The sequence below is a fragment of the Carlito syrichta genome, unplaced genomic scaffold (genome assembly GCF_000164805.1).
Source record: "Carlito syrichta isolate Samal-C Ts95f unplaced genomic scaffold, Tarsius_syrichta-2.0.1 Scaffold303680, whole genome shotgun sequence".
NCBI classification, from domain to species: Eukaryota; Metazoa; Chordata; class Mammalia; order Primates; family Tarsiidae; genus Carlito; species Carlito syrichta.
Window position 1 is genome coordinate 7630 of NW_007247776.1, and position 12445 is coordinate 20074.

A 12445-nucleotide genomic window follows, 5' to 3' on the forward strand; every position below is an offset into this window, starting at 1 on the left:
AGTAGGGAGATGGTAAATTTTAGGTTAGGGTTAGGGTTAGGGTGGGTAAGAGAATAGGAATAATTATAAAAACACAAATAACCTAAACTTAGTTGAAAACTTGCAGCATTTTAGAATGTATTAAGAATCGGGGCATAGTCAAGTCTTGGATATATTAAAGGCAAAAGAATAGAAAATAATATACCAGGAGGAGGAATCGGCAGTATTGGGAATCTGCCGGGGGTGAGGGGGCACACCTCATCAACAAGGGACCTGCATAATGAACATTTGTATACCTAACCCTGAATTGTACCCCACATCTTTAAAATAAAAAAATTAAAAGTAAGAAAAAAAGATATACCATATTATCACTAAGCAAAAGAATGTTAGAGTAACTATATTAGTAGCACCTAAATCAGACTTCAGCACAAAGAACATTATCAGAGTTAAGGAGGGTTATTACACAATGGCATAAATGTTTATTTACCAAGAAGACATAGCAAATCCTGCATGTGTATGTACTTAAAATGAAGTTTTAAAATCTATGAAGCAAAACATGATAGAATTTAAAAAAGACCAGGCACAAACACAATTATAAAGACCTTAACATCATTTCTCAATATTAGATATAAAAAGTGTAAACAGAAAAAGCATAAAGAATATAGAAGATGTGAGCAACATTCTTAACCAGTTTAACCAAATAGACATTTATACAACATTCCATCAAACAAAAGCATAATAAACAACTTTTCATAGAGCTCATGTTGTATTCGCTGAGATAGATGCTATTTTGGGACTTAAATCCAAATCCAACACATTTAAATAAGTTAAAATCGTACAAAATATGCTTTCTTACCAAAATTAAATAAAACTAGAAATTGGTAAGAGAAAGAAATAGCTGGAAAATCCCCAAATTTGTTTTTATAAATAACTCATGTTTCAACGAATAAGTCATTAAAAATTTTTTTAAAAAATAAACATAATAATGAAAACAAATTTTTTGACATAAATCTAAAGGACTTAGAGGAAAATTCACAGTATTAAATTCTTATATTACAAATATAAATATTTTAAATCAATTATCTATGTTTTGACCTTAGGAAATTAGAAAAGGACCATGAAATTAAAGCCAAATCAGAAAAGAAGGAAAGTAATTGTAAAGACAACTGTAACAATCAATGCACTAGAAAACAGAAAAAAAATAGAATATATCAATGAAATAAAAAAGCTGTTTTTTTGAAATAATAAAATAAAATTATAAAATTTTACCCTGACTGACCCAGTCAGGAAAAAGAGAAAGTATAAAAAGAAGAGAAGTAATCAATAGTAGAACAAAAAGAGAGGATGTCACTGCAGATGACCACAGATTCTATGGTCATTACATTTACAATAAGAAAATATTCAAACGTTTAATCTCATAAACTTAACAACTTAGAGAATATTCTTTAGGGACACAAGCTACCAAAGCCTATAAAAGAAGACAATAATAATCAGAATAGTCATGCTTATTAATGAAATGTTCACATTATATAGGCAAATTTCCTTCAACAAAAATAAAATTTGAATACAAGACAACTCATTAGCAAATTCAACTACAGATTAATTGAAAAACAGCTACCCATTCTACATAAACTACTCCAAAATACAGAAGAAGAGAAAATATTTGCAACTTATTTTTTAAAGACTTCATTACCCTCATTCTAAAATCAGATAAATTGGTCAAGTCTGGTGACTCACTCCTACAATATCACTACTTCAGGAGGCTGAGGCAGGAGGATTGCTTGAGCCCAGGAGTTTGAGACCACAATGGACAATATAGTGAGATCTTATCTCTACAAAAAATAAAAATATAAGCAAGGCGTGGCAGTGTAGGTCTGCAGTCCCAAGTACTCAGGAGGTTGAGGTAGAAGAATCTCTTGATCCTAAGAAGTTGAAGCTGCAGTAAGCATAATTGTTCCACTGCACTCTAGCCTGAGTAACAGAGACTCCAACTCAAAAAAAATAAACAAACAAATAAATAAATTGGACAAATATGTGGTAGGAAAACTAAAAATAAAATCCACCATAAAAAAATGCAGAAATCTTCAACAAAATAATAGAGAATTGAATCCAGTCACAGATAAATGATAGATAAATAGATTAGATAGACAAATGATAGATAAAAAAAGATAGATAAATAATATATCATGATAAAGTGGAATTTATACAAGAGATACAGGAGCACAAGTTAGATTCAGCATCAAAATATCAATGCTAAAGAAAATGCATAATGTTATCTCAAGAGATTCAGAAGAGGCATTTGGCAAAATTCAATAACACTTCATAATAAAATACTCTAAGTAAAATAGGAAAATTTCACAACCTGATATTTTCCTCCTAAGATGGAAGAAAAGAGGTCTGTTTTCATCACTCCTATTCAACATGGGACTGATGCCCAATACTGTGCAATAAGGCAGAAATTAATTAAGAAATAAAAGAATAAAATTGGAAAAGAAGAGATAGACCTATTTACTACACTGACATGCTGATCATCTATCTTAGAAGAAACTGCAAATGTTATTTTGCCTAATACATGGGCTTAGCAATGTCACAGGATAAACAGATGGTTGGAGAGAAAAATTACAGTACTATGTGACATAGCACCAAAACAAAAAAAAAAATCCATGAAACACTCAGGTGTGAATTTAACAAAATATGTTCAAGTTCTATAGGATAAGCATTATAAAATACTGTTGAAGTAAATCAAAAGAAACCTAAATAAATTAAAATATATTACATGTTCATGGATTGGAGGACTCAATACTATAAAAATGTTACCTCTTTCCAACTGATTCATAGATTCAATGCAATCCCAATAACAATACTGTAAATTTTTTTGTAGAAATTGACAACTAGATTCTGAAATCCAAAATTTCTAGAACAATAACAATTTTGAAAAAAATTGAAAATATGCAGTACATGTTAAGTAATTACCATGAAGGAAAGTAATCAAACCCATAATATAAAGGCAAAATTGTAGGTATATAAATCAATAGGACAGAATAAAGTCCAGAAATAGATACGTAAAAGTACAGTCAATTAATTTTCTACAAGAGTACAAAAGAAATTTAATGAAGAATGCATAGTCTTTTCAACAAATTGTGCTAAAGTGATTGAACTTTCTCATATCAAAAATAAATAAATCTTAACTCCTACATCACAACTTATGCAAAATTAACTGAAAATAAATTTTAGAACCAAATTTTATATTTGAAATTTTAAAACTTCTAGAATTATATTTAGAAAAAAAATGTTTTAACCTTGGGTATATAAAATTTTTAGACATAGAGATACAAATCACAAAAGACAAATTTGATAAATTAGACTTTATAAAAATTACATATATCTGTCTTTCAAAAGGCATTGTTTCAAAAATAAAACAATGAGCTCACAGACTGGGAAAAAATAGTTGTGAAATATGTATGATGAAGGCAAAATTATAGGGGGAAAAAACATCAGTAGTCAAGAGTCTTCTTTTGGAGATTGATGTTTGAGGTTCTTTTTGCGGTTGATGGTTGACTGCCAAGATGCATAAGGAAAGCTTTTGAGAAAATAGAAATATTTTATATCTTTATAGTGACAATGCACAGCAGTATATAGTTACAAAATATTACCTTACTGACCACTAAGAGATAGGTTTTACAGCATATACATCTATATCTAAAGATTTTCCTTATCAGTATATTAGAAGATTATTGTTTTATTTTTGCATAGATGATTGGTTACTTGAAATTTAACTGACAAAATATTATCTGTTATAAGTTATCAGGAAAAAAATACAAACTCAATTGTAAAACTCTTGTTTCGACCAGCTCAGGAAAAATCATGAAAATATAGTTATGAAAAGCCTATTGTGTGATAAATGTTCTGCTACAGAACTTGACTTCATTATCTTATAAAAAACTTTTAATCAATCTTTTTAAGTCTTATTTCCAATTTTAGAATAAAGAAACCTAAATCTCACAAAAGTTAAATAGAAGTTAGTGTGGCTTAATATCTCTGTTCTTGTAAACTAAAGTGAATAATACCTCTCAGAACTTTGCTGAGTATTATTTATTTAATAATGTTTCTTTTTCTTTCAACAACTTAACATGTGACTGGACAACTCCAATACTAAGAACAAAGGAGTGAATGAAATTAAGGTTTCCTGATTATGTAGTCCAAATGTTAGCAGGAAAGACATGCTATATCCAAACAAATGAATACTTTTAAGAAATTATTATATCAACTTGTGATAAATATTATGTAGAGAATTATGATAGACAGAAGTAGTATTCCTATTTTTTATTTAGTAATGAGGAAAGTCTTCCTCTAGTAAGGGACATTCAACAAAGACATTCAAATCACAAAGCAGCAAATTTTTTGGCATGCACAAGAACTGGAGAGTGATACCATTTACCAAGATGGAGAAAACGGTGCGAGAAGCAAGTCTGGAGGGAAAATCAGAAGTTCAGTCTTGCCTTTCTATGGGCCAGACAGAATTTGATCACTGCTTTAAAGGCAATATTGTCTAAAGTACACATCTTTCTCTGACTCCAAAACTCATAACCAAATGAAACTGAGGTTTAATTTCACACCAAATCTGAGTGACATACTTAGTGAATCTCTCATGAAGCATCTATATTACAGACAACAAAAATTACAATTCATATAAAAATGCATGCATTCAAGTTTTGAAAACAAGAACTACACATATCAGCAAAATGGAACAGCAAAATACTCTGTGTATGAAATTAGCTACAAAACATGGACTTAGCCTGTAATGTATAAACCAGCTCAGGCTGCCATTAAAAAACATACGATAGACTGGGAGGTGTAAACAGCACACATTTATTTACTCATGGTCCAAAATCCAAGTTCTAACCAATAAGGTTTCTGGGGAGGGCACTCTTCCGGGCTTGCATATCGCGGCTTTCCCCACATGTCTTCACATGACCTTTCTTCAGTTGTGTTTACACCGCAGGGAATGGGGAGTGCTCTCTGGGCTCTTAAAATAGTTAAGAGAGACCTTACTCCTGTCAGATCAGGTTCTGACTCTAATAACCTCATAGGACTATAATTATCTACTAAAGGGCCTATCTCCAAATACGGTCATATTGGAGATTAGTGCTTCACCAGTCACACCAGTGATTAGGGTTTGCTTCAACATCTGAATTTATGGTGATACATTTCAGTTCATATCACCTGTGCTATTATTCTTTTTCTTTTTTGAAAAGTCATAATGTTCTTACTTAAATATCAATTTAAATAATTTCTATGTCATTTATTTCAAATCCATTAACAGTTTTTTAATTCACATTGCTTTCAAAAAATTGTAATTTTCAACACATATCAATTGGAAAATTGTTTATGACAGCTAATTAACCTAATAGTGCAGTGAAATTGTAAATATATATAAAATATTCCAGTATTCTGACTTTGATGTGCTGTATTTGAAAAATAAATGCTCTTATACAGAAAAATTATCTTTTCTATATAGTACAAAACTAGCAAAAATTCTGAATTGTTACAAAAGCATTTTTTTTTTTTTTTGAGTTGGAGTCTCACTCTGTCGCCCAGACTGGAGTGCAGTGGCTGCTCATCTTAATTTCCTTTTGCCTGTTTCTATCTCTTTATATTCGGTTACCTAACTGTCTGTTAGTATTGATGCATAAAGTTAAAAGCTTAGTAATTAGTTAGCAAAAACCAAAGCATGGTTGGTATGGTATCTCCTGTTTGTAATTTCAGCACTTTGGAAGGCCAAGGCGGGAGGGTTGCTTGAGCCCAGAAGTTTGAGACCAGCCTACGCAACATAGGGAGAATCATCTCTACAAAATTTTTTTTTAAAAGAGCAGTGCATGGTGGTGCACCCCTCAAGAGGCTGAAATGGAAGAATCACTTGCGCCCAGGAGGTCGAAGCTGTGGTGAGCCATGCTCATGTCACTGCACTCCAGTATTGGTAGCAAAGTGAGACCCTGACTCAAAACAAACAAAACAACTTTTTAAACCACATTTTAAAACAAAAAATGTAGGTAAATATGTCATTTAGTATGATATAAATACATTTAGTAAGAGAGAATTCTCCCTCTGGCAGCATTCAGACATTGGCTCGTCCTGGTTCCACAGCAGCTCCTGACCTCTGTGCTCTGACTTAAACATGACTTGTGCAGATTTTGGACTTGCCAGCAATTCCTTTTCATACACACACACACACACACACACACACACACACACACACACACACACACACATAAACATGCACTCTTTCTTGCTCTTTTGCTTTCTCGATATATATATATATGTATGTATTTGTGTATTCTATTATTTCTGCTTCTTTGGAGAACCTTGATCAATGTACTGTCCCTCGTGCTGCTTCTTTTTTTTTCTCCAAGGACTGCAGTTCCTATATTTCTATATAATGCATATTAGAGTACCACTAGGATTTTCAATTCCTGGGTTGAAAATTTATTACATAAAAGAAATTTAAAATTGATTAGAGACTTATTAAAATACTAGATTAAAATGATGATTATATAGCCTCCTGGAGAAAGCAGGTTTTAGTTAGGAAGTGGAATGAATAATTTAAGTAGAAATTTATTTCACACAGTAATATTGGAGTCAATCAACTTTTGTTCTCGCAGCTTCTATTTCTATTTTCATCCTTGAAATCTTGCAAATTGTCTTTTTTTTCTTTTGCTATTTTAATGGATGTTGGCATAAAGATTTCCATTTTAATACAAGTTTAATAAGGAATTCATTTTATTTAATGGCCAGTAAGATAACATCATTCCATAGCTAAAAAGTTGCTACTCCTTAATTGTGATGGTTCTAAGTTATATAAATTAGCTAATAAAATATTAACATAAAACTGCTACTAACTTATGTCCTATGCACTGACTGCTACAGAGGTCTTTTCACTTGACTCAGTGTACTCAGTCTTGCTTCACTCCTGGTAGTTTTTCAGACTACAAGCAGAGTGAACTTTTCAAAAGGCTCATGTGAGCAGGCTAAGCCCTTGTCACTAGCTTCATAGGTTCTGAAGACACTTCGACATTCTTCACACAGGTGAAAGTCTGTTAATATCTCATTGCTCGCTCACTACCATTTTTTCTATTCTCTCAATCAAGACACAGTTCTTGGTTTTATTTTGTTTTGCTAGACTGTTTAATTTGTCAAGCTTTCCAGTTTCTCACATTTCTACTCCTCTACACTCTCTCCTTAAAATGAAGGACTTTTAGCTGGGCTCAGTGGCTCAGCCTGTAATCCCAGCACTTTGGGAGGCTGAGGTGAGTGAATTGCCTGAGCCCGCAGGTTTGAGACGCGCCTGGGCAACTTGGCGAGACCTCATCTCTACAATAAATCAAAAAACTAGCTGGGCATGGTAGCACGCGCCTGTAGTTCCAGCTACTTGGAAGGCTGAGGCGGAAGGATGGCCAGAGTCCAGCAGGCGAGGCTGCGGTGGCCGGGAGTGGCCGCTGCACTCCAGTCTGGGCGACAGAGTGAGACTCCAACTCAAAAAATAAAAATAAAAAAATGAAGAACTTTTCCTCAGTTTTCCTTTCCTATGTATCAGCTTTCCAATCACCCCAAGTCATAGCCCAAAGAACGATGTACCTCAACTAGCACAGTTTTAGTTGTATACTTTGATTTATATCTCTCTTTCCCATTGGATTGTAAATTCTTTGGAGGCATCAACATGTTTTTGTGTTATTTTTTGCCTTGTTTTGCAAAATTTTCAGTGTCCACACAATATTTGGTACATACTATTGCTCAATTAACAATTGTTGAAGAAGTGAATACGTAAACCAACTTTGTGACAATCTGCTCAAATCTTAAAAGCAGAAATTCTAAAGAGAAAAAACATGCTACAAAAATCTAATGTGAAAAAGGCAACATTCTTTTTAAACATCAAACTTAATTAAATCTGTTTTAACATATATAAAAGATACATCATTTAAATCTTTAAAAAGATTCTTTGAGGTACTGTGTAATTTGAGTAATTTTTTTTTCCTATTTGTGGTTACCTAATTTTGCTTTGCTCCTGCTTTTTTTCCCCCTCTCTTTACTCACTTGTGAATATAACCAAAGAAAGACAAATGAGTGGAAAGAAAAAAAATAAGCCCCAATAGACTGTAGGGAAAAGCCTATCTTTAAAAATTCTTATATAGGGACAGCGTGTACAAATTAATTTTTTTCACTAAAAATTCATAACCTATAGGTTGCAAAACTGTAGTCATAAAGAGGACTGCTATTGAAGCAACATTTTTCAAAGTTGCTATGATTTAAAGTTTGGGGTGAATTTCAGAGAGTGTCAAATGAGATGAGGTTTCTATTTCACAGCATGGGTAAAATAAGTTACCTGGATGTAAAAATAAAAGTCATATGAATAGGTTTCAAATGGAAAAGGGGGTACTTTTGTACATAATTTTTCCCACTCTTTTCCATTTGATTTTGATTAAAAATTATATTAGCTAATAATACATGCACACTCACAAACTGTTTCATGTACAATAAAGCATTTTGGAGGGTGAAGGTAAAAGAAAAGAAAAAAATCTTACCGATCACAGTATGGAAAAACCAAATTGAGATTTACGAATAGGGAATTTTGAAGTCTATGGGAGCTCATACTGGACTAAAACAGCAGGTTCTGTTTTAGGAGCTATCTCCTGTCTGTTCCTGGAACATGACATTTATGTGTTTGTGCAGGTGCTTCATTGGTGGGCTCCCTTTGAATCAGAATCCCATCTGCCTCCTGGGCAAATGCATAATAGCTTTTATTTGACTCAAAGTGGTATAGTTGCCTTACTAAGATGCATCGCAGAAACTTTCTGTTCTTCTATCTTCATATTAATATCAGTGTGCCCAGTTTTGATTCTGTCCTTTCTTTTTTTCAGTCATGATAGTTCTGGAATCTCCTCAGCTTTGACTTCACAAAAGTGCTGTAATGACCAGAGATTGAAAAAAGTTCAAGGAGATTGCTATTTATAGAATCTGTGGCTCACGTCTGTAATCCCAGAACTTTGGGAAGCCGAGGTGAGAGGATAAATTGAGGTCAGAAGTTTGAGACCATCCTGGGCAACATAGCAAAACATCATCTCAGCAACAAAAAAAAGAGAAGAATCTGCTAATTCATACGTGCCTTATTCATTCTTAAAATTGACTAAACATCTTCTAGGACCACAAAGATGCATAGTGTTCTGCAAAAATAAAATAAAATAAAACTAACTTTTTAACTTCCAGAAAGCTTTAAAAATATTAATATATGGATCCCATCACAAGAGATTTCCATTTATTTTGACTAAACTATGACCTGGAGATCAAGATCCAAGACTCTCTCCATGTGATTCTAATATGCAGCCCATGTCCAGAATTAATACTTGGAATCTTTTCTTTCTCAATTTCCTCACCTCACAGGAGCTCCTAATTTGGATGTTTTTGAATTCACTATAATGAAAAATTTTATATTTAGTTATTAAAGCTAATTTGTGCTATTAATGCATTTCTTAAGAAGTATAGCTTTTGAAGGATACAGCAGTTTGGTCAATATTATCTTAACATGCTTCAAATAAATCAGCTTCTCTCCAAGATAAAATGGCAAACCCAAAAGAGAAAACTCCAATGTGTCTGGTAAATGAGTTAGCCCATTTCAATAGAGTCCAACCCCAGTATAAACTTCTGAATGAAAGAGGGCCTGCTCATTCAAAGATGTTCTCAGTGCAGCTGAATCTTGGAGAGCAAACATGGGAATCCGAAGGGAGCAGTATAAAGAAGGCCCAACAAGCTGTTGCTGAAAAAGCTTTGACTGAATCTATGCTTCCCAAACCAGTTCAGAAACCACCCAAAAGTAATGTTAATAATAACCTAGGCAGTATAATTCCAACTGTGGAACTGAATGGGCTTGCTATGAAAAGGGGAGAGCCTGCCATCTACAGGCCATTAGATCCAAAGCCATTTCCAAATTATAGAGCTAATTACAATTTTCGGGGCATGTACAATCAGAGGTATCATTGTCCAATGCCTAAGATCTTTTATGTTCAGCTGATTGTAGGAAATAATGAATTTTGGGGGGAAGGAAAGACTCGACAAGCTGCTAGACACAATGCTGCAATGAAAGCCCTGCAAGCACTGCAAAATGAACCTATTCCAGAAAAATCATCTCAGAATGGTGAATCAGGAAAAGAAATGGATGATGACAAAGATGCAAATAAATCTGAGATCAGCTTGGTGCTTGAAATTGCTCTGAAGCGAAATATGCCTGTCAGTTTTGAGGTTACTCAAGAAAGTGGACCACCACATATGAAAAGCTTTGTTACTAGGGTGTCAGTGGGAGAATTCTCTGCAGAAGGGGAGGGAAATAGCAAAAACCTCTCCAAGAAGTGCGCCGCAACCACTGTCTTACAGGAGCTTAAAAAACTTTCATCTCTTCCTGTGGTGGAAAAGCCAAAACTATTTTTTTTTAAATGCCCTAAAACAATAGTAAAGGCTGGACCAGAATTTGGTCAAGGAATGAACCCCATTAGCCGCCTGGCTCAAATTCAACAGAGCAAAAAGGAAAAGGAACTGGATTATGTTTTGCTTTTAGAAAGAGGAATGCCTCAACGTTGAGAATTTGTGATGCAGGTCAAGGCAGGCAGTGAAGTTGCTACAGGAACAGGACCTAACAAAAAAGTAGCCAAAAAAAAAAAATGCTGCAGAAGTAATGCTGTTACAACTTGGTTATAAAGCATCCACTAGTCTTCGGGATCAACTTGAGAAGACAGGGGAAAACTAAGGATAGAGTGGTCCAAAGGCTGGGTTTCCTGAACGAACAAATAATACTCCAAAAGGAATTCTGCATTTGTCTCCTGATGTTTATCAAGAGATGGAAGCCAGCCACCACAAAGTAATCTCTGGCACTACTCTAGGCTATTTGTCTCCCAAAGATATGAACCAACCTTCAAGCTCTTTCTTCAGTATATCTCCCACATCGAATAGTTCAGCTTCCATTCAAAGGGAACTCACTATGAATGGAACATCTCCTACAGCTGAAGCCATAGGTTTAAAAGGAAGTTCTACTACTCCCCCTTGTTCTCCAGTACAACCTTCAAAACAACTGGAATATTTAGCAAGGATTCAAGGCTTTCAGGTATGAATTAAAAGGAAAAGCAAAAGCAAAAAACAAAACAGTTCATTAGCCCCAAATCCTTCATCTCTATCTATCACAAGGCTCATTCTTGCCTGCTAGTGTAGCCTGTGTGCCACTTACATTGTGAGTTATTTAGGAACACAAAGGACAGAAAAAAGAGAGTCATATGCACATGTCTCATTTTCTCTTAGTTTTGGTCTGTCCGGTAATTGTTTTGCTGCCCATTTCTCCTTCAAATTTTTCTTCTTCTTTTTTTTTTTTTTGTTTTAACATTTTTCATACTCTGTACAGTCTTTTGTTTGGTCTTGATTGGGTACATCTATTTCCTCACTCTGTCTTCCACAAACATTATTTTGCACTCAGTTCTCCCTCTTTACATTTTCTAATGAGGATTTTACTTTCATAGCAGTTTTGAATTTGACATTCTATTGCTAGTAATGATTCAGGTATACTGTTAAGATACAATATCCTAGAAGTCTATTACCTTAGGAGTTAATTAAACATGTTATTTGAAGGATAATGAAATACTGTCTAGTTGTTTGAGGCATATGAATGTGTATTTGTTCTACTGGATCACTTTTTTGAACCCACTAGGTAGGATAGCACCTGACTCAGATGGTACCAACAATTCTATTTCACTGAGTAGTCTAAAACTAGCTTATAGTTTAACTTGTGTATGTGAATTTAAGAATGGAACTTTTTTCCCTGTTTATTCTTTGTGTTTTTTTTAAAAAAAAAAAACTAAACAAAAATCAACACTCCTTTATGGATAGTTCAGCACTTTTAAAAGAACTGTTAACTCTAGGAAGGGAAATAATCTGCGTCCTGATTTCTTAGTTGCCTTGAAAATCATATACTGAACTGTAACGGCTAACTTGACTGGATGAACTACAGCTTGCTTGTGTGTAGAAAGTGTATTGCTCCCCCAGATTTCACTGTTTTCATCCTCCTTTCCATCTTAGTCTTACTCCTTAAGACCAAAAACTGTAATTTCCTTTAGAAGATCTAGAAGATCTGTATTGTGTAGAATGAACATGTATTTATAAAAATCTTGCAAGTTTAGAATATAAAATGAGAAAGAAAAAAAAAAAGAAAGTGCAGGGGGAGTCAGGAAGATGGCAGCTGAGTCAGTTGGACTATGCCAGTCCCCATGTGAGTGAGTGAGTGTGTGGAAGATTTTGCGTACATGCTGGTGAGCGAGTGGCCATGTGAGTGGCTGACTGAGTGAGGGCTAGGGAGCTAGCAACCAGGGCTTTCCTGGCACAGCGGCTGGTGCCACCACTGCTGGGCTTGGACCCTAGCAATTCCTGGGACACAGAAGCC

General features: G+C 34.2%; 1 protein-coding gene across 1 annotated transcript; it reads left to right on the forward strand.

The window, feature by feature from the left end:
• Positions 1 to 9523: 9523 nt before the first annotated feature.
• Positions 9524 to 11128, forward strand: LOC103261423 (double-stranded RNA-binding protein Staufen homolog 2-like). Its single transcript, XM_008059059.2, is given in 2 exon segments — positions 9524 to 10671; positions 10673 to 11128. Coding segments are annotated over 2 exon segments (1539 nt in total). The 5' UTR covers positions 9524 to 9588.
• Positions 11129 to 12445: the final 1317 nt, after the last annotated feature.